Below are 27,030 nucleotides of genomic sequence, written 5' to 3'. Positions count from 1 at the left end.
CATAGATTTTAGAGACTTTGGATCAATACAGTTCTTTTGTGAGACGAATTAGCAGTTGAGCAAAAGAAACTGAAAAGATGTGCAATAATGTCTTTTCAGTCGATCCAGGAAAACAATTTTTATTAATTTAAAGTGTAGGTAAATTATTCTGCCAGACAGCAAAAGTCTCAGAATAGCATTAAGTTGGTATTATTTTGAAGCCGGAAGTTCAAATTCCAGTCCACAGAGTGTGAATTGAATTTCCTATACAAAATTGGTATTGAAACCTATATTGCTATATATTTTTAAACATCGAAGTAAGAGAATTTCTAGAAAAATATAATGCATAGTTAGTTACATTCAATCAAGGCTCTGTTTCAAGTTTAAAGTATAATGATTCTCATAAATATTTGCCATATTTTACCATCATTTGTTCAGGCTTTACAGCTAATACAGGCTTTTGCTTTTTTTTTTGCAGGTCGAAAATTTTATTCAGTCATTAGTGTCGCATTTCAATTTCTTAAATCCTAATACCCCAGTGTCTCTAGTCCCTGAATCATCTGCTGTTTCGCACCAAGTTAGTCATATCAAAATTGAACTACGGAGTGCTATCTCTGTTTTATTTGCATTCCAAAGACAACCCATCTCAGATGAAGGATTTGTAAGTTTTGTACGCAATTATCTGAACCAGTTGATTGCTATTCTGGTACGCGTGGCTACCTGGAAAGATCACTTGTTTATCTTGAATCACATTCTAAGGTAAATATTACATGCATTTGTTTACTAAGACTTAATCAATCATACCATGCTGCAATAAAATGAATTAATGCACCCAGAAGTGCTCTGAGAATATTCTTTTATCAGATATAGAGATTTATGTATACATTTTCTACACAATGTATCAACTCTAAGCATATCAATATATATAATTTTAATTAATATTGTCAGAGGCGGATCCTGCAATTTGGCAACACCGAATTTTCTCCATGTAAATCTATGCTAATTAATCAATTCTTGTTGGAGCACCTGCCCCCTCCAAGAATCGATACATTTCCATGGGTTAAAGGGAGGAAATCCGGTGTTGCCAAATTGCTGGATCCGCCAATGAATATTGTTGGGATGGGCTTAACGATGAATGTGATTAAGTCTACCTGTCTAAAAAATGTGGGCTAATACTTCTTTTTTAGAATTGTGTGAATATGTTTTCCTTTACCTGATAAACTGTGAAATCATGCAGAATCCTCCTACTCTAGCCATCTCATCTGGCAGGGAATCTCAAATTGATCATTGACGGTATCAGTCCCAATTTGTTTATAAGCTTTTGTTACCTCTCAAGTCAAAAGACTTCCCTCAAAATGTTGATATCCCATGAGTGTAAGAATTTTTTTCAACGTCTTTACCTCGTTTTGCAGGTGTCCCGCTGGGTTTTCCAGTTGGGCAGCAAATTTCATTCAGCTTCCTGTTCCATATGAAGGATCTCATCATGACCAAGCATATCTAGATCATTTCATCGCAGTGTTGGCCGGAGTATTACTTCCTATAAATAGCAGAGAACAGTTTTTGCAGGTTGGTATTTTTTCATCCAATCAAATGTGTGAACTGTATTCTCGGATTTTAATTCCACCCATGTGGGTAGAATTGACCCTCGATCGGTAAGAATGTAGGCCATTTTTTATCAAACAAAAACTCCTGGATAAAGCAATTCAAAAAAAGTTGCAAAGGGGGACTGACCAGTTGGGATTAAGGGGCAAAAGGAGTCAACATTTTTGACCCATTTTCAAAATATTCACTACTGAAAAGAAATTGAAATAGGAGACATGAAGCGAGTTGCAGGTTCTTATCCTAATCTGCGACAAAATGGCCTCCAGTTGAAGTTGAACGCATCAATGCTTTAACTAGCCTCTACTTTGACAAAAATACAAATCGTGACTTGCGCCAGCATTTGTCTGTTTTACGCTCTTTAGAACAATGGGTCATGAGGGGGGAGGGAGGCAAAATATTCAGTCATAGGGTCACCATCACATTTTATTATTTAGAATGATTCTCATCAATATCTTATTTCCAAATATATCTAAGATTCCCTACATCCAAAGAAATTCTTTGATAAGAACGATTCGCTGTAATAAATGTTATAATCACAAAAATGATCAATCATAGCAATAAAAAAACAGTCCTGAGCAATAATATATATTTAAAACAATAAAACTTTATCATTCTTATCAAATTCAAACAGAAAATTATTTGGTCGTAATTTTAGGTGGATAAAAAATTAGCCAATCATTATTGGGAAGGGAGCTAAGAGGCCAATCAACCCCTCCCTCCACTGAAGAAGATAAAGTAAAATAGAAGAAAGGAGAGAAAAAAGGGAGAAAAGACTGTTGCAGGATTATATGTTTCTTGGAAAGGATGAGCCAGAGAATTTGAATATTGACTGACAATGAGTGACATTTATGTCTCTTGTTTGGTCCTAGACTACGCTTACAACAACTTTTTCTCTCTTCATCTTTCAGTCATTTTTGAGTGATTCAGAATCCGAAGGGGAGGCATTGTGGGTCTTTGTGAATGAAGATGGTGATGATGAAGCTGATGAAGTAACTGGAAAGAAAATTGTGTCCGCTCTCAAAGAAGACGATGTGACTGATTTGTTGAATCAAATACCTTTTGAACAATTTTTTCGACAAGTAAGTTTTGGCTTCTGCATCAGTGTGAAAGGACATTTAAACATGCCCATGGCCAAAGTGCGAAACCACGTATCTCCAATTGCAATGTTGAACACTTCTTGTTGTTCTTTACTTTTTCTTGAGAAAACTAGTCAACGTAATTTCTTGAAAACTTTCTTGATTTTTCTTCTTTGTTAGCAGAATATTTTGTATAAGAGTAGGGGTAGAAATTTTGGAACACCACAATGTAGATACGTGGTTTTGCACTTAGACCATCAATGTGTGATATTCCTTTTGTTTATTTTAATGTTTATCAGGAAGTTGATTTTATGCATAAACTTTAATTCCAGGTGATTATTTATGGTGTATCTACCACTATGCGAGTAACCATTTGAAATTCTGAGTCAAGACAAGGCAATTCCTTTCATATTCTTACCAGGTGAAAAGGTTCAATGTCAACTAATATAGTCCGCGTTAAGTTTTGACAGGTTTCTAACTTGAACCTTGATCTTTCGTTTTGAAGTTTTTGGGGTCAAATACAGGAATCAGGGGTGAAGTTTTATTTTCGTCTTCAACACCAAGAAACCGCAAAGATCATTCAGTAGCTGTGAAAATTGGTAATTTTTAGTTTACTGCCCGCTTCTTCCAAAGTTGAATATTAATTTTTCCGTTTCTACTTTTCACAGTTATTGCTTATTACAAACAGAGATGGGAATGACTTCTACGATCCAAGTATCATCTCAGACAGGGATATTCTACGGATGTTGGCCATTTCCTCCTTAGTTGTCGGACTTTTAGAATGCGGCATGACAAATTTCAGTGCTCCTCGCTACAAGCAATTTGTTAAGAGACTGGGAAGATTAGCTGTCCATATAGTGGAGTATGCTTCTGATCATCTCAAAACCTTCAGGTTTGTGAACTCCATATCTTCATGAATTTAGGCTTTTTTTCAAAGGTTGTTCAATTTGAAGAACATTAACGTTACCAATGGCATGGCCTTTTAACTAAGTATAGTATATGGTATTTTTCCTTTTAATAATTAATATAATTGCAGAGAAAAAGTTAATGAAGGTCAACACTTTGCATGAATATCTTGGTGTCCTAGGAGCCTTTCCTCAGAATTAAGAAAAATAAGTATATCTCAATTGTTCAAGTGTCACTTTAAGCACTATTTTGTTATTAGCTGTACATAGTGTGAACCTTATGGCAGTGTCTGTAAAAGAGCGCATAAGCAACAATTGGACTTCATTTTGCATTTAGAAACCACATATCATCTCTGGCTTGCGTATGGCAATTCTCAGCTTATGACTTATAAAGTCATGATTAAGCTGTAAATGTTTTATGAGGTTGTATTATTAAAAAAAAAAAAGATGCGCATGATAGAAACTTCTTTCATTTTTTTAGTTGTCTGATTCTTTTTCTTTCAGATCCGTTTGCTCTACTAGATCAATAGTTGATAGCAGTCTGTTTTATCGTTTGCAAATTGAGTATGATGGATTTTTCAAGAGAAGTTTTCTTTGTTTGTACAACAACCAAGCGACATGGCAATTTTTGACTTCCCTTCCTTACGACTTACTTTCCATTCATAACTTGTTCAAACTGTTTCCGTTTCTTGTGCCTTTCTCTAATAACTTACCTGGTAAGGAATTTTTTATTTGAATTCTTAAGCACCACATGTAAAAGTCTCGTAGATATCCTAATATAATTCTGTAATAGGGTCTGCTCACTAAAATAAGTTTGTTGAGTCTTGAACTTTTTCCAAAATCAATACATTTTTAGCAATTGTGAAAAAGGAAATTAATTTGACTTCCTTAGGCTTAAGTAATGAGCTTCAGAGGAAGCTAAAGTTTTAAATGGGTCTGTTGGACGCAAGAGAAACAGCCAACTGAATACCCTCTCCAAGAGGTACTTCGCTTGAAAATAACGTTAGGCACATCAAAAAAGTTTGAAATCGACTCCTTAAAGCGCAATCTGCATCGTTTGTAACATGCATTTTCAAATTCACTGTGTATACAGGTAGTTTTTCTTGGCGGATGGTAGTCAGGTTTGCCTGGAATGAGACCCAACCTGCATAATTAAACAGTCTCGCAAACTGTTATAAACTCACCTTGCATAAGATTTCAATTGATTCAAAGCACTGGCTTTTGCAAAATAAAGAAAGAAAAAAGAAACAATACTTGAAAAAGATTGAAATCAAATAGTAGAAAAAGTTGAAATCGAAAGAAGTGAAATCGTTTGTGATCTCGGATCAGTTTTTTTTTTACTCCTCTGCTTGTGCAAACCTGGTTGGCAGTGACTGAGAAAAACTGCCCGCAGACGCAGGAAACTTGAAAAAATTTGTTACAAACTATGCAGATTGTGCACTAAGGAATGGTTTGCAGACTTTTTTGACGTGTCCAGCGTGATTTTCGTGAGATTTAACCTGTGAAGAGTATCATTATTTGTCTGTATCTCTTGCGTGCAATAGACCCATTGCTTCTTTTGTCTATTGCAATTATTTGTATCGTTTATCACCTTCGACGTCTAATTCTTACCTCTGACAATATACTCTGGCAATAAGTAAGAATTAAATTTTCTTACCCTCCAGTTCTTGGTAGACATTAGTTTTTTTCAATTTTTTTTTTTTTGGGGGGGGGGGGGTTTAAAATTTCTAATAATTCCTGATAATGTTTAAATCGGTCATTTTACTCTTGTTTCTTCTTCTTTCAGATGTTGAAGCCTTTGAGGAGACATTGTTGTCTTTATCAGATGAAAAAATAATATATCTCCTAACAACTATTTCAAACATGGCATCAGCCCGATCAGTCGAAGATTGGGTCTTCATCAAATCCATTGCATTGCTCCTATTAAAAGTAAGTTTAAATAGGGATATTTAAACAGTGATCAAAGTAAGGAATTAGAATCTCAATCAATCAAACACAAAAATCAGAAATAGTTTATTTAGGTACGCAAAATTTGTACTTTAGTGTCTGCTTGAAACTTGGAGACTGTGAATGTCTTCCTAGATCTCGTTTCTAAACATGAATAAAAACGATACACAGGGGAAGAGATAAATGCTCTCGCAATTACCTTTTAAACTTTCTTATATGATTTAAAAATTATGAAATTAGGTGCAAGGTTTAAAAATCTCTCAAGCTTCTCAATGGTCAGTAAGCGGCTCAAAATTTTAAATTAAAAATCTCGGGGAAGTAGCCAGTCAAATTATTGCAGATTATGAAATTGCACAAAGAATTTTCTTTCTTCTATCATTTATTCTATACGCATGGTTTGTGATTTTTAAGGTTGGTGTAATGTCCAGCAAATGCCGAGATAAATGTTCCAAATCTGTCCGCAATCTGCTCGCAAGCTTAACAACCAGGTTTCCGAATCTACTCTCAGAGTTTATTTACATTTTCAAAAATGAATTCTCTGATGCTGGAAAGGTAATTTTAATCTTCATAATTTCTTCATCTATTCTGACAACTCTGTTATTCTTTAAATATCACTATACTCTCTAAATTAGCTGTTACCAGTCAACTTATTTTCATAATTTTCAGTCCCTCCTAAAGTATTTTCCGAGTCTCAAGATGTCTGAATGCTGGAACCGAACAACTACTGAGAATATTTTAAAGAGAGTTTTGTTTCCTGACCTCACTGGTAGCCATCAAGGTCGCCTACCTATTATCTCATAAAAAAAAAAAAAAAAAACAAAAAATTTATACGGTCTAGACTGTATCAAAATTTTTTTCATCATTTTTCAATTAAAACTTAATAGTTTTATAATTTTGAGCCTAAAGTTTGAAAATACAGGGAATGTTTTAAATGGCTGGACTTTTTAGTTATTTACTCGCATTATGTATTAATATGTAATTGTTTTTATTTTACAAGCGTCCTACTCTTCTGACGTAAATTAATCTAGTGTTTCTGTATTCTTTCTCAGATCACCCTATTTTTATTTAACACCATGTGCTTAGACAACTGGAGGCCAACCGAGCAAGATTTCAACATCATTAGCAATTGGTTGCTTCTCTATCCATTGATCTCCGCTGAAAACAATCTCGGACGTTTTATTATTGACCGCCTAAACTATGGCTTTGATGCCTCCAATGAGTAAGCTCCTATATATATTAAATTGAGACTAAGATGCACCATCTACCATCTTTATTTTAAAGTTAGAATCTTAGTATTTGTCATTCCTAAGATCTCATAAAATGATGAACATCTTAATCAGCCAAAAAACATCAAAATAACAACTTAATCAGGGGGAAGGCCAGAAGATTAAAATAAAACCGGGACTTCTTTCCCTCAAGACGTTTCAAAATAAATGCAGCTAGTTGTTTTTTGCTCTCTCCCAGATTATAATTATTTTGAAACATCCTGTTTTTTTTTACCTTTTATTTTATTTTAGACTTTCTCCAGATTAAGCTGTGAGATCTCATAAATTTTATCCCTCTGTCAGCAAAACATGCATGTTCGTGCCGTAACATTCTATTATTGAAGATGTCCTGTCGGTAGTGTTCGATTCCTCTTTCCTAAAGTTGGGTTAAAATAGATCAATGTTTTAATTCTGTGTTTTAAATTCTGAGATTTAAATTTTTATCTTTTTCAGAAACTTGTTTCTGCCTTATGATGTCCATTGTAAAGTTGCGATTCTAGTCGTTAAAACTGCTGTTCTTCATGCGCCAGAAACTGTGGGGTCTCAGAAAACTGATGTTCTATCAGAAAGTATGAAACAGGTAATTTGAATTTACACATCATCATGGTCAAATTATGGAAATAAAAGAGGAGCTCAAGGATTTTTCAATTTAGACTTTTTGTTCGATGATGGATCTCATTGTGTTTATAATAAGGTAGGGCCATTCTGTTTTCAAAGAAAGCCAATGGATTTTTTATTGCGACTGCAAGAGAAGGGGGTATAACACTCTGAGCATTGCTGTCAGCTCCAAGCTTAAAAATGATCTCCAAAATAAAGTCTCAGGATAGTCGATGAGACAAAAAGCAATGAAAGGGATACTCCAAATTTTAATGAGTCTCTCTACTGTAAGTAGTAATTTTTTTGAATGTCATTTGTGGCCTTGTCAGCCTGTCGCTTCCGAACAAGGCGACGACAATTAATTTTTTGTGCAGTCATGGGTGGGGAGGGGAGAGGACCAACATGAATGTTGAGCATTGGACGTTGTATCGAAGATGGGAAAGCAAAATATGAGGCCTCGTCTCCACGGGTCGTCCCAGGGGTCCAGGGTCGCGATTGGTCCGAGGGAAAATCCCAGTTTCGAAGTTGGGAAAAATATTGAGTTAATCAATACTTTTCTCAGTACCAAGTATGGTCCTTATACCCCTAAAACCGCCGAAAAAGTGAAAGCAAACCGTGCAATATTTTGTTGTTTACTCGGTTTTTTGTATTTATTAAAATAATTCGTCTGGTTGTTAATCATGTTCAATTATCATCTTAATTCTGCTTTAAATACTCAACTTTTAGTCATTTATCTTCCTGCGCCAACTTGTCACAGGAGCGCGAGAGCCCTGTTCCGTGGAGACAATAACTGGTAATAATCCCAGAAGTTCCATTTCTGCGATTCAGACTTCGGACAAAGCCCATGAATACGTCCCGTGGAGACAAGTCCTAAGAGTGGCTTGTTTAGTACCAAAGATTTCACAGGTCTCTTTGCTTTCCTCATCATTGCTTTCATTTATTTCATTTTTGTTTTTGTTTTCAATTACGAGTTATTTTAAAATATTTTTCACTCCTAATTGAACAAAATCAAATGATACCTACGGAAGTTTCTTATCCATTTACTAAGTATTATCTGTGCTATGAGGGATGAATCTATTTTTTAATAATTTTCAGTAATGTATATGTATATGTGTATCTCAGGTTGATTTTTGTCTTTTTCAGAATGTTTTACTATTCTCTCATAAATATTTATTTTTTTGGCTCTCAGGTTTCTTCTATCGTCAAATTGCAGTCCCCTGAGCAGATTCTAAGTGCATGGGCATGGAGAGTTCTATTGAAACTGCGGTTACACTTATTGGACCAATCCAGTGCGAAAGTTTTTAAGACTGTGATAAATGTTTGTCAGGCTGTTTCGAATTTACCCTCCTTGGAGCACCCAACAGAGGTATTTAACTTCATGGAAGATTTACTGCTGTGATGTGACAGCCTCAGTGGTGTAGTGGTCAAGGCAGTTTGCTGCCAACACTGAGGTCCCGGGTTCAATCCCCGGAGGTGAATGATATTTGAGGACACTCAAATATCAGTCATCGTGATTGTGGATGACTATGCCACTCCGATACCCTGACCCTTTGAGGTAACAGGGTGCGGGAGGGACATAGTCACCCAGTAAGTAATCCGTCTGCACTGTTCGACTGGGTTGTGAAAACTCGTAGTGTGCGCGACTGCCAGCGCTACCTATCAGTGTAGATTGCAACAACACAGTCCAACTCGGTGGAGGCATGGCCGTGCTCCGAAAGTCCGTGCTCCGAAAGTCCGTGCTCTGCAGCGTCTGCCACAGTCTTTAATAAGACCTTCCGTTGGCTATCAGATGGCCGCTGAGCCTTGCGGGAATATAGAGGATACACAATGTGTCAATAGTACAAAGTTAAGGAGCACGGTCCAACTTCGGGGTGCATGACGGCAGGATTCCTGCCAGTTGCCTTGGCCCCTTGAGGGCATCTCGCCGGTTAGCCCGGCCCTTACTTACTTACTTACTGCTGTGACGTGAAATTGAGAATTGAGTAATTTAATGATTTGTATTTTACTGTTGTGTTTAGATTTTAATAATTTCAACAGAATACTTTGTACAATAAACAACTGTCAAATGTTCTCCTTTTTGCTGACAAATTATAACAAGACAAAGGAAAAGTTGCTATTTGTCTTGTTACGGTAAATTTTTCAGAGCAAAACAAGTAAACATGTATTTCTCCTCTTTAATTTTTCAATGGTACGTTGGTCGGATTCGAACTATTTTGGAAATCTCATCCATCCTTACACCTGAACTTTCATTATCTTAAATAAGTTGAAAAATAATTTTCTTCAATTGGTAAAGGAAGGATTTTGGCTAACATTTGTGTTTTTACCTTTTTTCTAGGAAATGAAATGTTTGTCAGAAAACATTGGGAAGCATCAATCTATTGCATTTTATGCAAGTTTGATGATGACTACAAGTGGCCATAGCCTGCCCCTCATTTGTAACCAAGGATTTGACTTCATTCTGAAATTAATAAATAGTTACTATTATACCCCAGCATTTGTTTCCTTGGAACTAATATTCCCGCTTTTTATCGAATCTGCTCAATCGTTGTATTCATCACAAAAGTAAGTAGCCTTTTTTGGCTTTTGAAGAATTCACCTAATTTTTTTGTTGTTTTTTCTAGGTATTGTTGATATTCAGACAAAGTCATCAAAATTAATGGATACTCAGGTTTATGTTAACTGAGAGGGTTACGTCTAAACGTCCTTCTAAAAAGAAGGCACTAATGCTCTATCTTTTTTTGTTGAGAGAGGTTGTTTTCAATCTAAAGCTCGAATTTTTTTTCAGAGAATGAAAGAAATACTGCTAAATGAAAGCTGTGTTAATTGTGCTGAATGTTTGAAAATCCTTAATACACCTAGCATTGTTACATCAGTAATCGATGTTGAATTTTTAAGTTGAATGATTTTCACACTGAGAAGAATAAATCAATGTGAATTTACTCAAACTCTAATAATTTTTCCCCCTCCCATTCATTATGGGTCCTTCCATTAAAACAATTTATTTTACTCTCCAGATTCCGCAATATTATGTTGTCATTATTAGCCGCAGACCGCACTTACTCAAGGACTGCCAAGAATCTCATTTACACCGATTTTCCTGGCCCAATTTTGGCTCAATTTGGTGACCTCATAAATTTTCATTTAAAAAATTTTGAAAGGTTGGTAATTATTATTTATAATATTTGAATTAATTTACTAATTTTATTTGTTACTTTTTGTCTAATCTGGAAATTTGCATATTTTTTTGGATTCAACACTCAAAAGTTATATCCAATGTTTCCCTACACTATCCTCTGATGCTGACTGAACTTGAAGCAATGTTTACAATTCAAAAAGAGTAACCAGTAATTAATGGGAAGTTAGGCATAGAATTTCTCTGATTTCTTAAGTCGAAATGGCTTTACCCTGGGAAAGGTGTTTCTAAGTTTGAATCGATAGTCTGTCCGTAAATATCTGAACATCCGACATTTGTAGTATCAAGAATTCACTTTCAGTTCTTTGTCAGCTATTTCACGTTTACTGACGTATTTTATTATTTTTTCTCTTGCTTAGTTATGCGCTTAATAATTTTGGCCCAATTATTGAGTTGTGGCTGAATTGCCTCTTGTCAGTTTGGAAAATGGAACCTGCTAGCACTGTTTATCTAATCAATATTTTGTTGAAGACTGCCTTTTTTGATGCAAATATGAGACTGAGGGTCCTTGAAATCCTTACCACTTTTTACAAAGTAAGTATATCATTAATTCTATTAATCAACCTGTTAAAGTTAAATTTTACGCAGGAATGACTCAGATTTTTTGATACCACTAAGAAACTGTTTTAAAAGTAAAGCTCTTAATTTAAAATTCAGCAAGTCACAGCTCACCCAAAAAATTATTAGTATTTTTTCCCATTTTCTACTATTTTCTGTCATGTTTTGTATCGTCAGACAAGAAAATGATTAAAGCATGGCTGGGAACCCTCGAAAATTTGGAAGGAAACAATCTTTTGCACGACTAAAAGTAAAAAAAAAGACAAGAAAAAGAATACTGTGGATAATTTTTTGGATTCTGTTATATCCTCCTTTAATTGAGTCTTTGAAATTAGGGTTACAATTTACTTTTACTGGATCTGATGAGAGTGGAGTAACGGCTTTTGTAACTTGTTTAAGCTGCAGAATTCCAATACCAGGAGTAACTTCTAAAATTAAAAAAAAAACAGCTCTAGTCTTCTGAGTTTTTCCTCTTTTTTACCAGTATTTTTATTTTTTTTTTCACTCTAGTCACAGATGATGGGTGACTCGCACAATTCAACGAACGGTCTTTCGTTCCTAGTCAGCTGGATGTCTAACAGCACTCAAGCGTACCCAACTCTAATTCCAAAAAACATCTTCCAACCAGAATTGAGCTGGTATGCCCTCTTTGTTCTCGAAATTGAAGAGAAGATCATGGAGATAGAAACCAACGTTTGGTCAGAGCTTCTGCAATCGCTCGCCTCATCTAATAAGAAAACCTCAATCGACAATTCTCTGAAAAGAGTTTGTTCGAATCTCAAAATACCATGTTTCGGCAGTGCCATGCTGGCTATTTTTCGGTGGAGCCAGTTTGGATTAGCCCTACCTTGTGACGATCCAGTGTTACCATTGTTCTGGCAAAAATTCTTCATGCTGTACTTAGCTCGCGTACCTGGGTATGTAAGCATTTTAGTGAAAGTTTTTTCTCTACCACACCAACTATTTTCAAAATGGATAGTCTTTAAAATTAAAATTATGCAAGGCAAACATTTATTTTATACTCATTTCTTATTTTAAAGTGAGTCTTATTTTAATTTTATTCAATCAAATTTTTGTGCCAAATAAATGATTGCCTATCTGGAATCAAAGGTGGCTCAAAAATAATCATTCTATAAGAATTTTTTTTGTGTGAAGAAAGTAATAAATTTAACAGGGTCTTCTTTTTTGCATCTATCCTGGAAATGATCCATCATCAATTATGTAGACATCCCATCACATGTTGCGTTCATGTTATTTATGAAAAAAATGTTACGCTTTTTTTAAAGTTTCGCAGGATATGAAATGCTGATAAATTAGATTAGACGCGCAAGTCGTAAAATTGGAAGAAATTGCTGATTTTATATTGAAGCAAAAATGTTCTTATATCTCCTGTCACCCATCTCATAACATTTAATTTTTTTGTATGTTCAATTTTCTCAGTCCTTCTGACAAGGGTAGCGTTGGATACAAATTTTTCGAAGGCATTTCAAATCAAATGTATTTGAAAAAAATTAAGAAAAAACTACTCGATTCAGTAGAGCATCATAATAATGAGCTGAAGAAGATAACTTCCAACAATACACCACTTGAAGAATTTCATGAAAACCTTGTTCGGTAAGAACTTTATGTTTGTTTTTAAGTCTATTTTAATGCATGGTAAATGACTCAAATAATTGCAGCAATAAATTCATAATTAACATTCAAAGAGATGTCGGTTTTGTAGTCAAATCTAACTGAGTAGAATCACTCCGTAGTAAGATCCCCTTTTACACCATGAAAATAACCCAATCCTTTTTTTTTTGTTGTTGTTAATGTTACGCAATGTTAATAAAGGCTTACGTTGTAGAACCCTAAATTCATAGAATTTTTTACTCCGAGCCTGAAAAGTTTAAAGAAGGCTCCTCCAACTTTCTTATTTACTGATCGGTTTTTTCTTCATTTTCTCCATTCCTCATCATAAATTCTCTCCGCTATGCTAAACCAAGAAAGGAGAAACTGTGCTGCAGATAATTTGTTTTGTTGGAATACTCATTTTTGGATTGTAATTTTTTGTGTTCTTTTCCGTAGGTTCTATAATACTTTACTTCTTTGGCTGGAAGAGGCTCGTTTACAAGAAGCAGATCTTTTCCTTCCTGCTTTTCCATCCAATTATAACACCTACAAACTCTCGCTGATCTTAGAAAAAGACGCTGTAAGTTAAAAATTATCTTAAGTTAATCATATACCTTATGTAAGTCAAATATTTAACCGGATAATCTGTTCTGTTGAAAGGTGATGGTTTTGTTCTTAAAATTTCATGCAAAAAAATTAACTTCAATGCAGGTATTGGAGGAGCTGGCATCATGTTTTTAAAAATGAAACATGTCAAACAAAAGATAAAGAATTTACTCTCTAAAAGAGTCTCATTTAACTTTCCGATTTTTTTTCAGAGCTACTGGACAGAGTACTTAAATGTAATGGTCATCGAAGATGAGAAAAAAGCATCAATGAAAAATTGGATGGATTCTAAGAACCGAGGCAAAGAAAATTTGTTTAGCTCAACTGCTAATTCTTGTTTAATGGAGGATGATCCGATCAAACGCATCATTAAAAGGTATGAGACTATTTTTTGCCAATCCTGGCTCATCCTATATCCATAAATGAATACTTAGCAATTGGCAAGGAAGTCGAAAATATTGAAAAAAAAAAGTTCTGCAGTCACCTTACCAATTATTTCCAAAAATTCAGTAAGGATTGCGAGTTATTGTAAATTTTGCTGTTTCTCCTTCTCCTTCACTATAAGTGTCTCAATGGTTTATCTACAAAGTTTGCCTACTGCTCGAGCCTAATTTGAATTCCGCTCAATTCCAAAATGCCTGTATTTTCAGATTGAAATCATATGATACTCCTAAAGCTCCACCTCAGCTGAAGCCATCCAGTCAAGTTATTCCCAGTTACCCGCGGGACGCCTTGCTAAATAAAACAGTAATGATGGAGAAAGTTCAGAAATCTTTGAAACCTCTCGCCAATTTTTCTGCGTAAGTTCAGCCAATCATCTTTCACGACTCACCTTCTCAGTATTGCCTGGAAACGTGACAATAAATCCAAAGAACCATCTTACCAAATATTATTTATTTATTCCACAGAGACAGCCAGTGTGTGCTTTGCTCAAAGCCCTCCTTACTACTGACTTGGTAATGGAGCCAAGTGCACTTAGATCTTTTGTTAGATTTAAAATCGATAGTGAAATTTCCTAACCATGTATCTTGGTTTGCGGCATTGCAGGCTTCCCATCATACTTTATTTTTTAAAGGGACAACTACTCAATGTCAACTCTTAAAAACTTCCATGACCTTTTTTTTCCCTGTGTGCAGGGAATTCTGAAAGAACTTAAAGGAATGTTTTTGATTTGTTCTCCCTGAAAAAAAAAAAAAAAGGAGCAGAGATGTTTCAACACTGCAAACGAGATACCGATGGTGGAACTGCATAAATGCATATCTTGGTTTGTGGCATTGCAGACTTCCTGTCATACTTTATTCTTCTCATTAAAAACTACTATACATCATTTTTTGAAAATGTCAGTGATTTTTCTCCTCTTTATAGAGAATATTCTGTGAAAACTTCAAGCCATGATGTTGGTTCAATCTCCTTTTAAAAAATAAAATACTAATGGAGATTTCAAAACATTGCAACCGAGATGCGCATTTTTGCAATTTCATCGTCAATTAAGTGGTTTGGGAGTTTCCCCATCAAAATTTTATCAAGAACGTTTTTAAATTCCTTTAAATGTTCAAAAATTAATTCAGAATGTATAAAGCGCCCTTAAATCTTGCCCCCCGTTGAAGTGCAGTAAAAAGTATTCAGTTGCTTGTTGAGGTTCTTTGTTATCTATCAATTTTATTCAAAGTTTTGTTCGTTTAATTCCATGAAGTACTTAACTGTATGTTCTTCCTTTTTTAGCTCTCACGCAGCCCAACTGGAGTTATACTCAGATTTAGATTCTAAATTTTTAAATTCATTGCTGGAGCTCTACAAAGATGTTGAGAAGGAAATAGTCTTAAAAGCAGCCTGCGACACTGTGAGTCCCAATCGAAGGAAATCGCCACAAAATCTACATTGTGCTGGGCCAGCTACTATAAGATTACTGGTAAATATTTTAGATCAAACTTTCCTATAGAATCAGAACTGTATGCTTAGTTATTCCTTAAGCAGCTTCTTTTCCCAGGTTGCACCATATGGTTTACACTGTGATTCAGGGACGTTCAAGGAAATCCTTGACATAGCATCATAGAAGGACAAGTTTAACGAACCTCTTGTAAAATTTAATGTTGTAACTTTGGAAACACATTCTTGCCAAGGATTACAATTTACAATGAATTGCGTCTGCAAAAACTAAACGTATAAAAGAAAATAATTACAGATTTAACAATTTTTATGCTCAATTCGTAAAAATATAATTAAGTACCAAAATAAACTTATTTGAGAAAGGAAAAGAAAAAAGAATGAGGTCAGGTAGTGAAAGGGTTAAGAATGCAATGATTTTGGGCAAGGTGGTAGTCTGTCACAAAGCGGTACCACCTCTTCTGCAGAATTCCAGTTCCTAATTTCTGGTTTTTTAACTTACCATCATTTTTATCTATCTTTATAGGTGAGAGAAGCTCAGATAAACTATGCTGTAGATGCTATGCTGAAAGAAAATCGTTCAGAATCGGAGCGCCTTCTGAAAGCATCCCTACTGGAACCGCCATCAAATTTGTGCATTTCAACTATTTTTATTGAGAATCTAGTCAAGTAAGTATCGATCAATTCTTTGTATTGCTGCGTTATGTATTAATTAATTGTTTGCAAATTTCAGAATAATCAAATTTTGTACATAAAAGAATGCTGTTTTAAGACTATTGCATCATAATTTATTGGAAATATCATGAGAGAAGTTCATCCTGGAAATTGATGAAAAATGAAGTTTTGTATTGTAATTTTTAAAAAAAATTTTCCAAAATAAATCAAATGGATCCGAAAGCACTTTCTTGATGAAAGCTATAAGGGTTGATGGAAAGTTTTTGCAAGTCTATTCCTGTGCATCGATATTATTAAGTAGATTTTTGGAACACTCTTGCCCACCCCTACGCTCAAAATAATGTCATTCTGAAGGGCAAGGGAAAAAATTTCCCCTCCAAAGGGAATTCGCCATTTCTCGGAATTGATGCTACATTTCTTTTACAAATCGGACTAAAATTTCTGAATGTCATATTCGGAAAACGCCGCAACAGGAAACATTTTTCGTGGTTACTAATGGGAGTTTAGCTGGGACCTAAAGTGTCTCATGTAGTCATGTAGTATCAGGGAAAATTTTGTTTTAAGAAATATTATAATGAAACTTAACTGTGTGCATACTCCTTGTTAGATAAAATTTAAAGTTGGATGTTTTATGTGTGTGTCTCTAGAGCATTTGAGCAGGAGTTTTTGGAGGTGTCCAAAATCGGAGATGCAAAATTAATATGCGCTCTCAAGGACGTTGGTGTTGCCTTATTCTATCATTTTGTCTCGGTGTTTGAGGTCGAAACATTTGTTTATGCACCAAGCAAACAGTTTATCCTGGATATAATCCATTTGCTTGGAGAGGTAAGTGCTCTCTTTTATTTTTGAAAAATTGATCCGGAAATGCCAATCATGGATATAAGTGTATTTTTTATTTTTCAAATTGTATTACCATAACTTAACTGTGATTCACTGAATCATCAACACTAACATCAACAACATTCATCAAGTGTCCATCATTTTCACTGCCAAGATTTTTGAGCATCAAAGGATAAAAATAGTTCAGTGGAACTTCCATAAAATGACTTTTTTGATGTTAGTTTAGACAATATTTTAGTAGGAAGGCGGCGTTAAAATGAGCCTTGATTCCGAATAATGATAATTTCTTCAATAGGTGACAAAGGCAAAAAAATTTTAAAAAATAAAATTTGTTTCAAACGTTTGCAAGCTCCCAAGAATCGATGCTTTTTTTACATTTAAATGATGTCATAAAACTGGTCAAAAGACTAATAAAAAAAAGAACAGGTATAACTTTAACTGTTTCTAATGTGGGAATAAAATTTGCCTTTTCTGTTTTTGACAATGAGAAATCTCTCCGCAACTTCAACAGAAACTTAGTGAATCATTAATTTTTTTTTTTTTTTTACAGCGTTTTATAGATAACGAAGAAGCTGAGTGTTCTAGATTGCTGGATACTGTTTTGAAGAAACCAAAATTGGAACAAATTCTAACCACTCACTTCACCCCTCTGGCTGCCCCTTCGCCAGTTTTCCTGTTGATGTATCGAACTCTCTGTGATTCTATAGATTTTCAAAGTGTGGATCTATGTTTTTCTCTCTTGTCCAAGGTAAACATATGTTTTACACAATAATTTATTCTCAGATCAAAGAGTTAGTAATTTTATCCGTGTCGATTGTTTGTCAAGTGCTCTTGATCAGTAAATCACTGTTTTTTCTAGCCGTATGCTTTATTGATCAATTCATCAACACTCTAAGCTTTGTGACTCCAAAAAGTTTCATTTTTGTTCTTTGTAATATTTAAAAATCCATTAAGCAGATTTTGATAATTTTCAACTGCAGGTCAGTTAGAAGCTTCAAATGAGCCTGTTTTTTTTTTTTTTTTTTTTTTTTTTTTTTAAATTTTTGAATTTTCGTTCAGGTTATTTATCGGAAAAATTTGTATATTTTCTCCTGTCAAAAATTCAAAGTCAATACTTTCCAAATAGAACTTCAAACCTCTGATTCTAAGTTCAAACTTAATGCATTTCTGTTAAAATTGGTTCTAGTATTATAATTAAAATTGCTTCTGCCAGATGTGTCCTTTGTTTTTTACTGACAGTGAGTCTTCAGCTTATTATTATTTTTTATATCCTTTCAGTTTGATGTTCAGCAATGGCTAGTTAGCAAAAAGCCCCGCTTGTCTGAACGATCTCAACTCCTCGATTTAATACGCAAGTCTCTCTCGTATTTTGGCAGTAGGCCTGCCAATGCAGTAGCATCCATCCATGAGGTAAAAATGTTTTATTTTTTTAATTTATCCTTAATATTCTGTATGCATCATAACTGTGGATTATTAAAGTTGATGAGCTACAAAATGTCGCCAACTGGGTCAAAAGAGCTCAAGCTCATAGCTCGCACAAATGTATGAGAGTCGTTCTTGTTTCTACATCGAGCCCACTGCGACTTTTTATGTTACACCCAGACGGTCATTTGTAATTTGCTTTCATCCAACAGTATGTCTTCATGTCTTTGTGTGTGCATGGGTCAGCATGTCTTCAAACTAAGTAAAATTAACCGAAGTTTTGGATTATAAAAACCAACATTTTCTCCTTTAAAATATGCAAAAATAATATAGGAGACTTGTGCTAAGATTGTACGATGGGAGATCCTGTTAGTGGATTGCTGGTAAAATTAGGGAAGCTTTTTTCTTACTTAGTTTTTTCCAAAGAAGGAAAATTTGCCTTTTTTTATCAAGTTAATTTTCAAAAATCTTTCTCTTAAATTCTTCCAAAGGTTTCAATTATCTTGTAAATTTTAAAATTTTGTCAACATTTTCAAAATCTCCTGTAAATTCCACCATTTCTGCCAAATTCAAACTTCTTTAAATTTTAGAGTTTCTCGGGTTCCAAGAGTATTTCTAAGAATTGCATAACTTTTAATGTTTTGTTACAGGAAAATATTGTCTAACTTTCTTTGTTTGTATCTTGTCTTAGGTTTACAGGAAACATCTGTGTGTGTTACTCGCCCATGAGTTTCCAGAACACTATGGTGAAATCCTTCATAGTGTTTTATCTCATACTGCAGAGGAATCAATATCTCCTGAGGTCTGGTTCAGTGTACTCAACACTTTAATCGGTTCCTCTCAGTACGTTTTGAAACCTGATCTCTCAATATCCCAATTGAAAGATATAGCACGAAAGTATGCCACAGAACAGCGGTCACTAAGTTACCATGAGGTAATAATAGAAGAATTTATTTTATTTTCAGAAAATTTTCATTATACCACTTAAACAAAAAATTTAAAATATTCATTGCCATAAAATAAAAAAGCAAGTTTAATCCATTAAACATGCTGTTTCAACAGAAAAGAACACTTTAGAAGTGTTGTTACTTTACCTCTTTACCATTTCTCAATATTTCCAATAGTATTATCAAAGCAGGCTAACTGAAAAATTTGTTCTACAGTCTTCGTTGCATAGCTTGTATTCATTTAACATATCTCTATCAATGATTTTACTTCTGTCCTCTTTTGGCGCGTATACGTAGTATACCGCCTTTGCGATCGTTTCGACCCCCCACTCGATACAATAACCGAGTCCCTTAGTTCCTTACCGAAAAGTGACTACCGCGAACTTCTGAGATTTTCCAAAGCGTGTAAAAAGTTTATTTATCCGTCAATAATTATGATTTAAAGTTGTTTCTCATTCTGGGGCTCGCTAGTTTATGTGTAATGAATACCAAGAGTCTACGTTACTTGGTTTTTTTTAAAAAAACCTTAGAATGGGGCGCGCTGATTTAAAATATGCATATATAAGCAGAAGCAAGCGAACTGATTCGAGGATGGCTGATCAGGTCGGCACTCGTTGAATGAGAATTTCACTTCTTCGTTTTGTTTAAAACGTTGCTTTGACAGATCTCCACAACCCTGTTATGATTTTCAAAATTTGGTACTCCTTGCTCTGATAGCCGGGGCCAGCAGGATAGTGGTAAGTGCAATCTGTGATGAGCCTCGAGACTCATTAGACCATGTGCTAACCGTGGCCCATACAGAAATTCACTCCCCTATCAGGCCAAAACAGTGCACAGGCAGGCACAAAACCCAGGTAGTGTCCCGGTCCTGGCTCGGTTCGCCGCGTCGCTTCCCAGCTGAAGAACAAAAGGCGACCCTCGCGGTCCTCGTCACAGTCAGACCTAATTACTTTCACTCGATTACCCATTTCACCGTCACGCTGGGATCCATCAAATTTTCGAAAAAATTGTTTCGCGAGTACTTAGCAATTTTTTCCTTACTCTCCGTTCAAAGACGAATTGAAAGAGGTCTCATTCATAAAAATCGGCCGAATAGAAGAGAAGTTACAGTATTCGAAATCCGAAGAAATCAACGAAACTTCTCCAAACAAAAAATAAAATGAAGGGGAAAAAAGAAATGTATAAATTACAATTAAATATAATTGACCTCAGAATTTGGCAAGCAATTCAACTATATAACGGAGAAAAAATTGGGAGAAATTACAAAAAATTCGCCTCTTGCAAGGGGCTTCCTTGTAAGAATTTTGATCTGAAGGCAAGGATTGAATACCAGCGCAATACACCATACAATACATGGTGTGCCTGAACGAACATTTTTTTTTTGTGTCAAAATCGAAAATTCTTTATATTTTTTAACTACAGTGTCTCTTGAGTCGTTTAAGCCAAAAAAAAAATTCCGTCAAGATTCTGGAAAGTAAAGGCGCTTTAAAAGTATTCTGGGGCTATGTATCCTAACTGTGTCCACACATGGTTTCTGTTCAGCATATCCATGTGTAAGTATTTTTACACGTAGAATCTAATTTTCACGTCAGGGAGTCGACACATCTCGATTTTTTCGATTTTATACGGAAAATTGATGGTTTTTCGGGATTGAAATTATTATTGTTTCATGAAAAATAAATGCACCCAAAATGACTATAGCATATTGATTTTTATATATTTGCACCCACGAAATTGGTTGGTAAATTCAACGAGTGAGTGCATCGACCTGGTATATCAAGTTTCTGCAATTTTTTACGGCAAATCGGTAGATTTTCGGGATGTAGATTGCTTACTTTCAATTCATGAATGAATAAAGCATGGACATGGTTGAACTTCTTTGCATGGAAATACGTTTAAAATAACAAAATCAAGACATATTTAATGCAATTACATTTATATCGAGTCAATTTCTTTTCAATAATATATCGGGATTTATAATAGGTACCGGTGATTTGGATATTTTAGCCCCAAAAATACCTTTAAATCGACTGTATCTTTCAGGAGTTCGACAGAATTTTTCCTTTCTTCGCTTAAATTATTCCGTAGCACTTTTCTTTAAGAATCTGATAAGATATTGCTGGGGGCAGATCAAAAAACTTAAACTCGTTCGAATGGCTTTCTACATTCACAATACACGGTCTCGTCAAAGTGCGTCGTCGAAGAGTTGGATCGTATGAATTCTCTTGTTGTGCTACTTGCCTATTTTGAAATCTCTGTAAATGAAAACTAAAGGGGTTGATATGTGTGAGTTAATGACGCGCCTTATCAACACATTGTGTTGGAGTTCACTGCTGTTTCCTGTTGTTTAACTCTTCTAGGTATGCACTTCTGTCATGTTATCCTAATTTCAACATTGACTGTTTCAGTTGACGGAAACCATAGTGTTGTTAAGTAATCACTTCATGAAAGAGAGGGTTGCCAATGGGCTCTATGGTCTCTATCCCAAGTACAAAATTTACTTGGAAAGTTTTAACATTCTGTTGATGTTGATCAGCCATGCATTGATCGCATCAATTCTGCAGCAAGATAGGGGTTCTCTTGGAGATAAATGTAAGTCAAACTTGTTGATTTTTCAATCTCATTGAAGCATGCCCATTGCATAATTTTTCCATTATGTTTTCTTGTGCTCTTTTATAATTTCTTAGTCAATTACACATAATTTGTATGCAATTTACTATCACCTTCAGCTATTTTCAATTTTCTTCCGCACGGTATCACTGTTGTATCATGATTTTACTGTTAGTATCAATGAAAATAAACATTAGGTAAAACATTGTAAAGGATTCATTCATCATTCAAATGTAGATCAGTTTATGCTAGTATTGAGCCAGTGTTTTAGTCTACAATTTTTATATCATGACTAATCAAAACCGATGAAACTATTTTTCTTATTGAATTTTTTTGCACTTGCATTACCGCATTTTCAACTCAATGCCTCATTTTTTAGCACTGCACTCATGGCAGAACCAATTATGTCGTCTTCACACATGCCTGGTCTGCACTGCCCTCTTGATTTGTCTTGATTGAGTTTTTTCCGAGTAATACCTCTTGAAATGTTCCGCAAGGATTAGATAAGTCAAGTCTTTTGCTTCTGCTGTATTTAGTTTAATGCTTCTTTTCTAATATAAAATTCTTCAATTTTTGCTGCATTCAATTCTAATTCTCTTCTTCTTCTTTTTTCCAGTGTGTGAACAACTATGGCCAAAACTTCTGAATCTCTTCTCTCCATGGATATCACCATATTTCACATCTCAGCTTAACGAGCCAACTCCTAGTTGGGTTCAACAGCTCGCCGATGACCGCTCGGTTTTACCCCCATTTGTTGCAGAAGATACCTCCAAAGCAAGCAAAGTCATGACAATTTTTGTAGAAGCCATCAAATTCATTTTTGAAGTCTTTCCAAGTAAGTATATTCTAATCTGCATGGTTTAGAAGGCACAGAATGAAAAGTACATACCAATCAGTAAAATTTTCATGCCAGTTTTTATGAGATATATCTTGAAACTTAAATTTTGAGATATTTTGTTATCTGTTATGCACTCATTAAAACCTACTGCATTGGCTCCAATGAGTGACAAAAGCAAAGGAGTCTTCCTTTAATCACAATGTTAATTTTATTGAGATAACTTTAAATTGTGAATCAATATGTTGCTTATAGAAGAAATACATTCAAACAATATCAACGATTAAAACTTCTTTGAAATTTCAATTTTTAAATTTATTTATGATTAATGAATTCAGATGTCAGACAGAAAAACTAATGAGTGAACTCTATTCTCAACTATTGTAAATGTCAAGCAGGTAAAAGGAATTCTAAACACACTGATGTACCTCTATGTTTCTCGAAACATCGTTTTTCCAAGAACAATGTTCATTTTTTAAAGTTTCGACCAATTGCTCATCATAGCGTCTCTTAAAATGACATTTTTCTGGAAACAACATTTTACTTTTAAGTCCCTCTCAAAAATGTCATAACGAGTTACAACTGTATAATTATTGGCAAACATTACACTGAAAAAAATGCTTGAAGGTTATCTGCAATCATAGCTATTTCAGCTCCAGCACTGATTCGCCTTCCAAGAGGGTCTCCTCTGACATCAAGAATGAATTCTAAAAGGGACGGTTTGCAATCCAAAAGTACAGTGTCTTCTTGTGTACCACGCTTACCATAATATTTCCATTTTTTCTCTCTTTTTTCAGATAATAGCAATATTCTAAGTTTTGTTTTGCAATTCTATGGAACAAGTTACGCAAATGCAGCAATCAAAGAATTTATTTTGAAAATTGTACATGATAATCTCATTACTTTACCTTGGCAGAAATACGTTCCCTACGTTCAAGATTTGGATTTAATGATTAAAGTAAGTAATCTTACTAGTTTACAAATTGAAGGTCAACTTACAACACCAAGTATCTGGTAAATATTTCTGGTATCACAGGAGGAGCATGAGGGGATTTTGCTAAGATCAGATTGGAAAGAGGTTGAATGATCGTTATTACTAAAATGCGAGAATTTTAAAAGAGAGCTTTACTAAAAAAACTAGCTTTTTTTTTAAAAAAGAAAACTTGATTGTAGAACTGTAATGGAAGTCCATTGTTAAATTTACAATTCTAATTCTGAATTTCTGAGACTTGAAATGAAGCCATAAGTTCTCCTCTTTTCACCAGTGGTGAAGTGTGAATAATTGGCCGTCGATATTTTTCTATTTGAAACTATGGTAAAGAATTGATTGTTAAGGTGCTCGTTGCAGAAATCCCGATAATTGATCCCTTCCTGTAGGTTTAATTGGCAGATCAATCAATTCATCGCAAAGCAGATGTAATTGAAAATCCTTAGGTTGCATCAGCTGGTTGTATAGATATATGTACGACAGAAATAAGCATCAAGCTATATCGACGGTGTAAGTCGGCAATCACATAACTCGGTTTGCGATGTTACAGACTTCCTGTCATATTTTATTTTTTAAACGGAAAACTACTCAACGGCAATTCTTTAAAACTGCTGTGATTTTTCTTCTCTGTGCGAAGTAAATTCTGCAAAAACTTCAAGGAATGATGTCAATTTGTTCTCCTTTAAAAAATAACATAGGGGCGTAGATTTTCAGACACCGCAAACAAGATTTGTGATTGCGGACTTAAGCCGTCGATATTTAGCCATTCATTTTTGTATGTAATGCACTGGTATTGATTAATTCAACTTGTTCCTTTTGCAGCTTGTTAGGGAAATGAATTGACTTTATCATCTAATTACTTTTTTCCGAAGAAAGGACGCTTGATTTTTTTCTTCTCTCACCTCAGTTTGATTTGATTTCAGATTGTGGATCAGTATTTACCCAACTGTCACACATTCCTTGGTGCTATTTTTATTGAAGTGCAGTGGCCTTCTATTGTAAGTTTACCCCATCCTGTGCCTGTCAGAACGAAAATTCATTCCATCTTACTTCACCTCCTCATCAAGTTAGGCAATGAACCGAATGTACGGCAATCAGGAGGCAGGATAACCGTATTGCTACTGGAAGCCCAAAAATTCCACTGGTACTTAGTCGACTCCAACTGTTACCAAAATGTTTGCAACTGGTTTGTGATGAGCTACGATCCTCGAGTCATCTTGTCAATCGGAAACAATGATTCAATTGCTGTTGACATAGCTGCGCTGGAACTTCTGCAGGTCTCAGCAGGTGATGACCTGTTCTTTCTTTGAATTACTTTCTTTTATCCACCTAATTTCATTGCCTTTCCTTTTTCTAGATAAATTTTGACTGTGTTGGGTTAAAATAACTGGGGAAAATGCTTTCACCTTTTCTTTCATTCAATTTTATTTTTCATCGGATGGAGGTAGGGAAAAATTATTGGAGAATCTATGCATATCTTTGTCTCTTTACTTCTTTAGAAAATCCAATCATTTTTTTCTAATTTTCCTGTGAAAGGGCTATGAAGCTTTGGAAAGTTCCAAGAAGCTTTCAGCAAAAATTCAGTTCCTAAGACTATTATTGTGAAGGAAGGCACTTTGCCGATGTTATCGTTTATTTTAATTTAGATGATGATGTTCGAAATATTTGCAACTTTTTATCCTAAAATTCCTAAAATTCCTAAAAGTATCCTAATTTTTCAGTTGCACATCTGTTTCAGGTTATGTTGACAAAGCCCAGTATTACCATGCTACCACTTCTGTTAAGAGGCAATTGTATGTTCGTTCAGTAGTCAAAATGATTCTTCAGCTGATCACAAGGCATAAAAGCATTGCACAAAGCCGACTTCCAGACTTGAAGCAAGCGATTAGTCGGATACTAGATAAAATGGAATTGGTCATCGTTGCCAGTGAGTATATAAAATGAAACTGTGCTAATAAACTAACTGCTGAACCAAAGCCTCATTGCTGGTCATTTTGCAATGCAGGAGCAGAACTTTTTGGCTCAGAAGCCCAGGTCGGCTCCGTCTGATCCAAGTTCTATCTTGAGCTTTTCCAGGACTTTGCAGTACTTTTCTGCGTTTATGGTCTCATTATTTGTACATAGTCAATGAGTGATATCTTTTCAGCATCCCCTCAAAGTTAGCCATAATTTTGCAACCTGTTAATGCTATCTTTGCAGTGCTGCGGAAGTAGAAAAATTGGACCTGCGGCAAGAGGACATGGATGCAGAAAAAGTTGAATATCTTAGAACCCCGAGATTTGAATTAAAACAATTTATAGCTTGTTTTAAAGCTGAGAGTATGGCCGATAAAGTAAAGTTTTATGGTTTTAATCTATGTATTTTTGTGGAGAAAAAAAAAGCGGAACTGACTTATTGGGAGACCCTGGTATTATTGAAAAAATCCCAGTGTCCCCATGAGTATCTCTAAAATCATGGCAAAGCCTTTTTTTGGGTTTCAATTTGAAAATACAGTCTGTAGATCAATAGAATTATTTTTTTTGAAGGTTTATTGTCCTCTCCCAAATCTGTGTCAATTTTGTATTTAATATAGGTAATCTATCGCATCTAAAAGAGTTTGAGTCAGTTTGATTTCGTGTCTCAATATCTGTTCTTGTGCTTGACAGGTGTTCCTCCTGAAAACCAAACAAATGAAGTTGGGCTGTTGCTTGTTGAGTTTGTTACCCTGCTGAATCAACCACGTGGGACAACTTTGTCAAACCTTTCGACAGAGGTGTTACTCAGTTGGCTTCAGAATAAGTCCTTTAACTGCGTTGTTCTCCGCGGCTTGTTGCACATTGCAGGCTCCTCCATTGAATTTGACGAGACCCTTGGAAGTGTTTTAGAATGCTGCTGCAATGCTTGGTTCAGTATAAATAAAAGTAAGGCAAACTTATTCACCAGAATCTTTTAAATCTCCCAAATGGAATCTTTGAATATAAAGAGCTTAATTTAGTTTTTGTCAAGTGCTATGTATTGGCAACACTCTCACTACTCACTTGGAACTACTCTTCACTCAAATTTAAAATTGCTCTACCTTATCAAGTTTGCTTACCATTACCTTATTTTCCTTCATGCTTCGACATTCTCAAAATTTTTCTTTGATGCTTGTGATACTTTTCACCAAAGGGGACAGCATATCTTTCCGCTGATCTCGTCTGGTAATTCCAGCCATATCTGTGTTTGATGTCAAAAAAATTATCATTGAAAAGTGCATGAAAAGTGATGGATCACATTCAGGTAGGCATCCAAACAAATCAATGGTGAAACTCCCGAATCATGCACCATGGTTTGCGACATTTCATACATCCTGTCGTACTTTATTTTTTAAATGAAAAACTAATCAACTTCAATTCTTTGAAACTTGCGTGATTTTTCTTCTCTGTGCCAAAGAAAGTATGTGAAAACTTTGAGGAATGATATTAATTTGTTCTCCTACAAAAAAGTAAAATGGGAGCGGAGATTTTCAAAT

The 27,030-nt window shown here is 34.9% G+C and overlaps 1 protein-coding gene across 1 annotated transcript in view; it reads left to right on the top strand.

Annotated features, from left to right (window-relative positions):
* Window positions 1–27,030, top strand: part of Epg5 (ectopic P-granules autophagy protein 5) — a 37,363-nt gene that overhangs the window by 6,000 nt on the left and 4,333 nt on the right. Inside the window, exons 4-33 of the mRNA XM_019059442.2 lie at window positions 458–738; window positions 1,392–1,545; window positions 2,490–2,660; window positions 3,326–3,549; window positions 4,067–4,278; window positions 5,349–5,491; window positions 5,921–6,061; window positions 6,559–6,728; window positions 7,228–7,354; window positions 8,561–8,737; window positions 9,707–9,933; window positions 10,386–10,529; window positions 10,924–11,098; window positions 11,633–12,039; window positions 12,563–12,736; window positions 13,190–13,313; window positions 13,552–13,715; window positions 13,990–14,139; window positions 15,062–15,248; window positions 15,750–15,892; window positions 16,546–16,723; window positions 17,289–17,486; window positions 18,017–18,148; window positions 18,852–19,094; window positions 21,516–21,699; window positions 22,334–22,552; window positions 23,350–23,510; window positions 24,464–24,827; window positions 25,279–25,467; window positions 26,186–26,440. Of these exons, the coding sequence (XP_018914987.2) occupies window positions 458–738; window positions 1,392–1,545; window positions 2,490–2,660; window positions 3,326–3,549; window positions 4,067–4,278; window positions 5,349–5,491; window positions 5,921–6,061; window positions 6,559–6,728; window positions 7,228–7,354; window positions 8,561–8,737; window positions 9,707–9,933; window positions 10,386–10,529; window positions 10,924–11,098; window positions 11,633–12,039; window positions 12,563–12,736; window positions 13,190–13,313; window positions 13,552–13,715; window positions 13,990–14,139; window positions 15,062–15,248; window positions 15,750–15,892; window positions 16,546–16,723; window positions 17,289–17,486; window positions 18,017–18,148; window positions 18,852–19,094; window positions 21,516–21,699; window positions 22,334–22,552; window positions 23,350–23,510; window positions 24,464–24,827; window positions 25,279–25,467; window positions 26,186–26,440 (5,818 nt within the window). The remainder of the gene's footprint in view (window positions 1–457; window positions 739–1,391; window positions 1,546–2,489; window positions 2,661–3,325; window positions 3,550–4,066; window positions 4,279–5,348; window positions 5,492–5,920; window positions 6,062–6,558; window positions 6,729–7,227; window positions 7,355–8,560; window positions 8,738–9,706; window positions 9,934–10,385; window positions 10,530–10,923; window positions 11,099–11,632; window positions 12,040–12,562; window positions 12,737–13,189; window positions 13,314–13,551; window positions 13,716–13,989; window positions 14,140–15,061; window positions 15,249–15,749; window positions 15,893–16,545; window positions 16,724–17,288; window positions 17,487–18,016; window positions 18,149–18,851; window positions 19,095–21,515; window positions 21,700–22,333; window positions 22,553–23,349; window positions 23,511–24,463; window positions 24,828–25,278; window positions 25,468–26,185; window positions 26,441–27,030) is intronic.

Source organism: Bemisia tabaci, chromosome 4 (genome assembly GCF_918797505.1).
Source record: "Bemisia tabaci chromosome 4, PGI_BMITA_v3".
NCBI classification, from domain to species: domain Eukaryota; kingdom Metazoa; phylum Arthropoda; class Insecta; order Hemiptera; family Aleyrodidae; genus Bemisia; species Bemisia tabaci.
The sequence above is the reverse complement of the archived record's forward strand: the minus strand, read 5'-3'. Positions and strand labels throughout refer to the sequence as shown.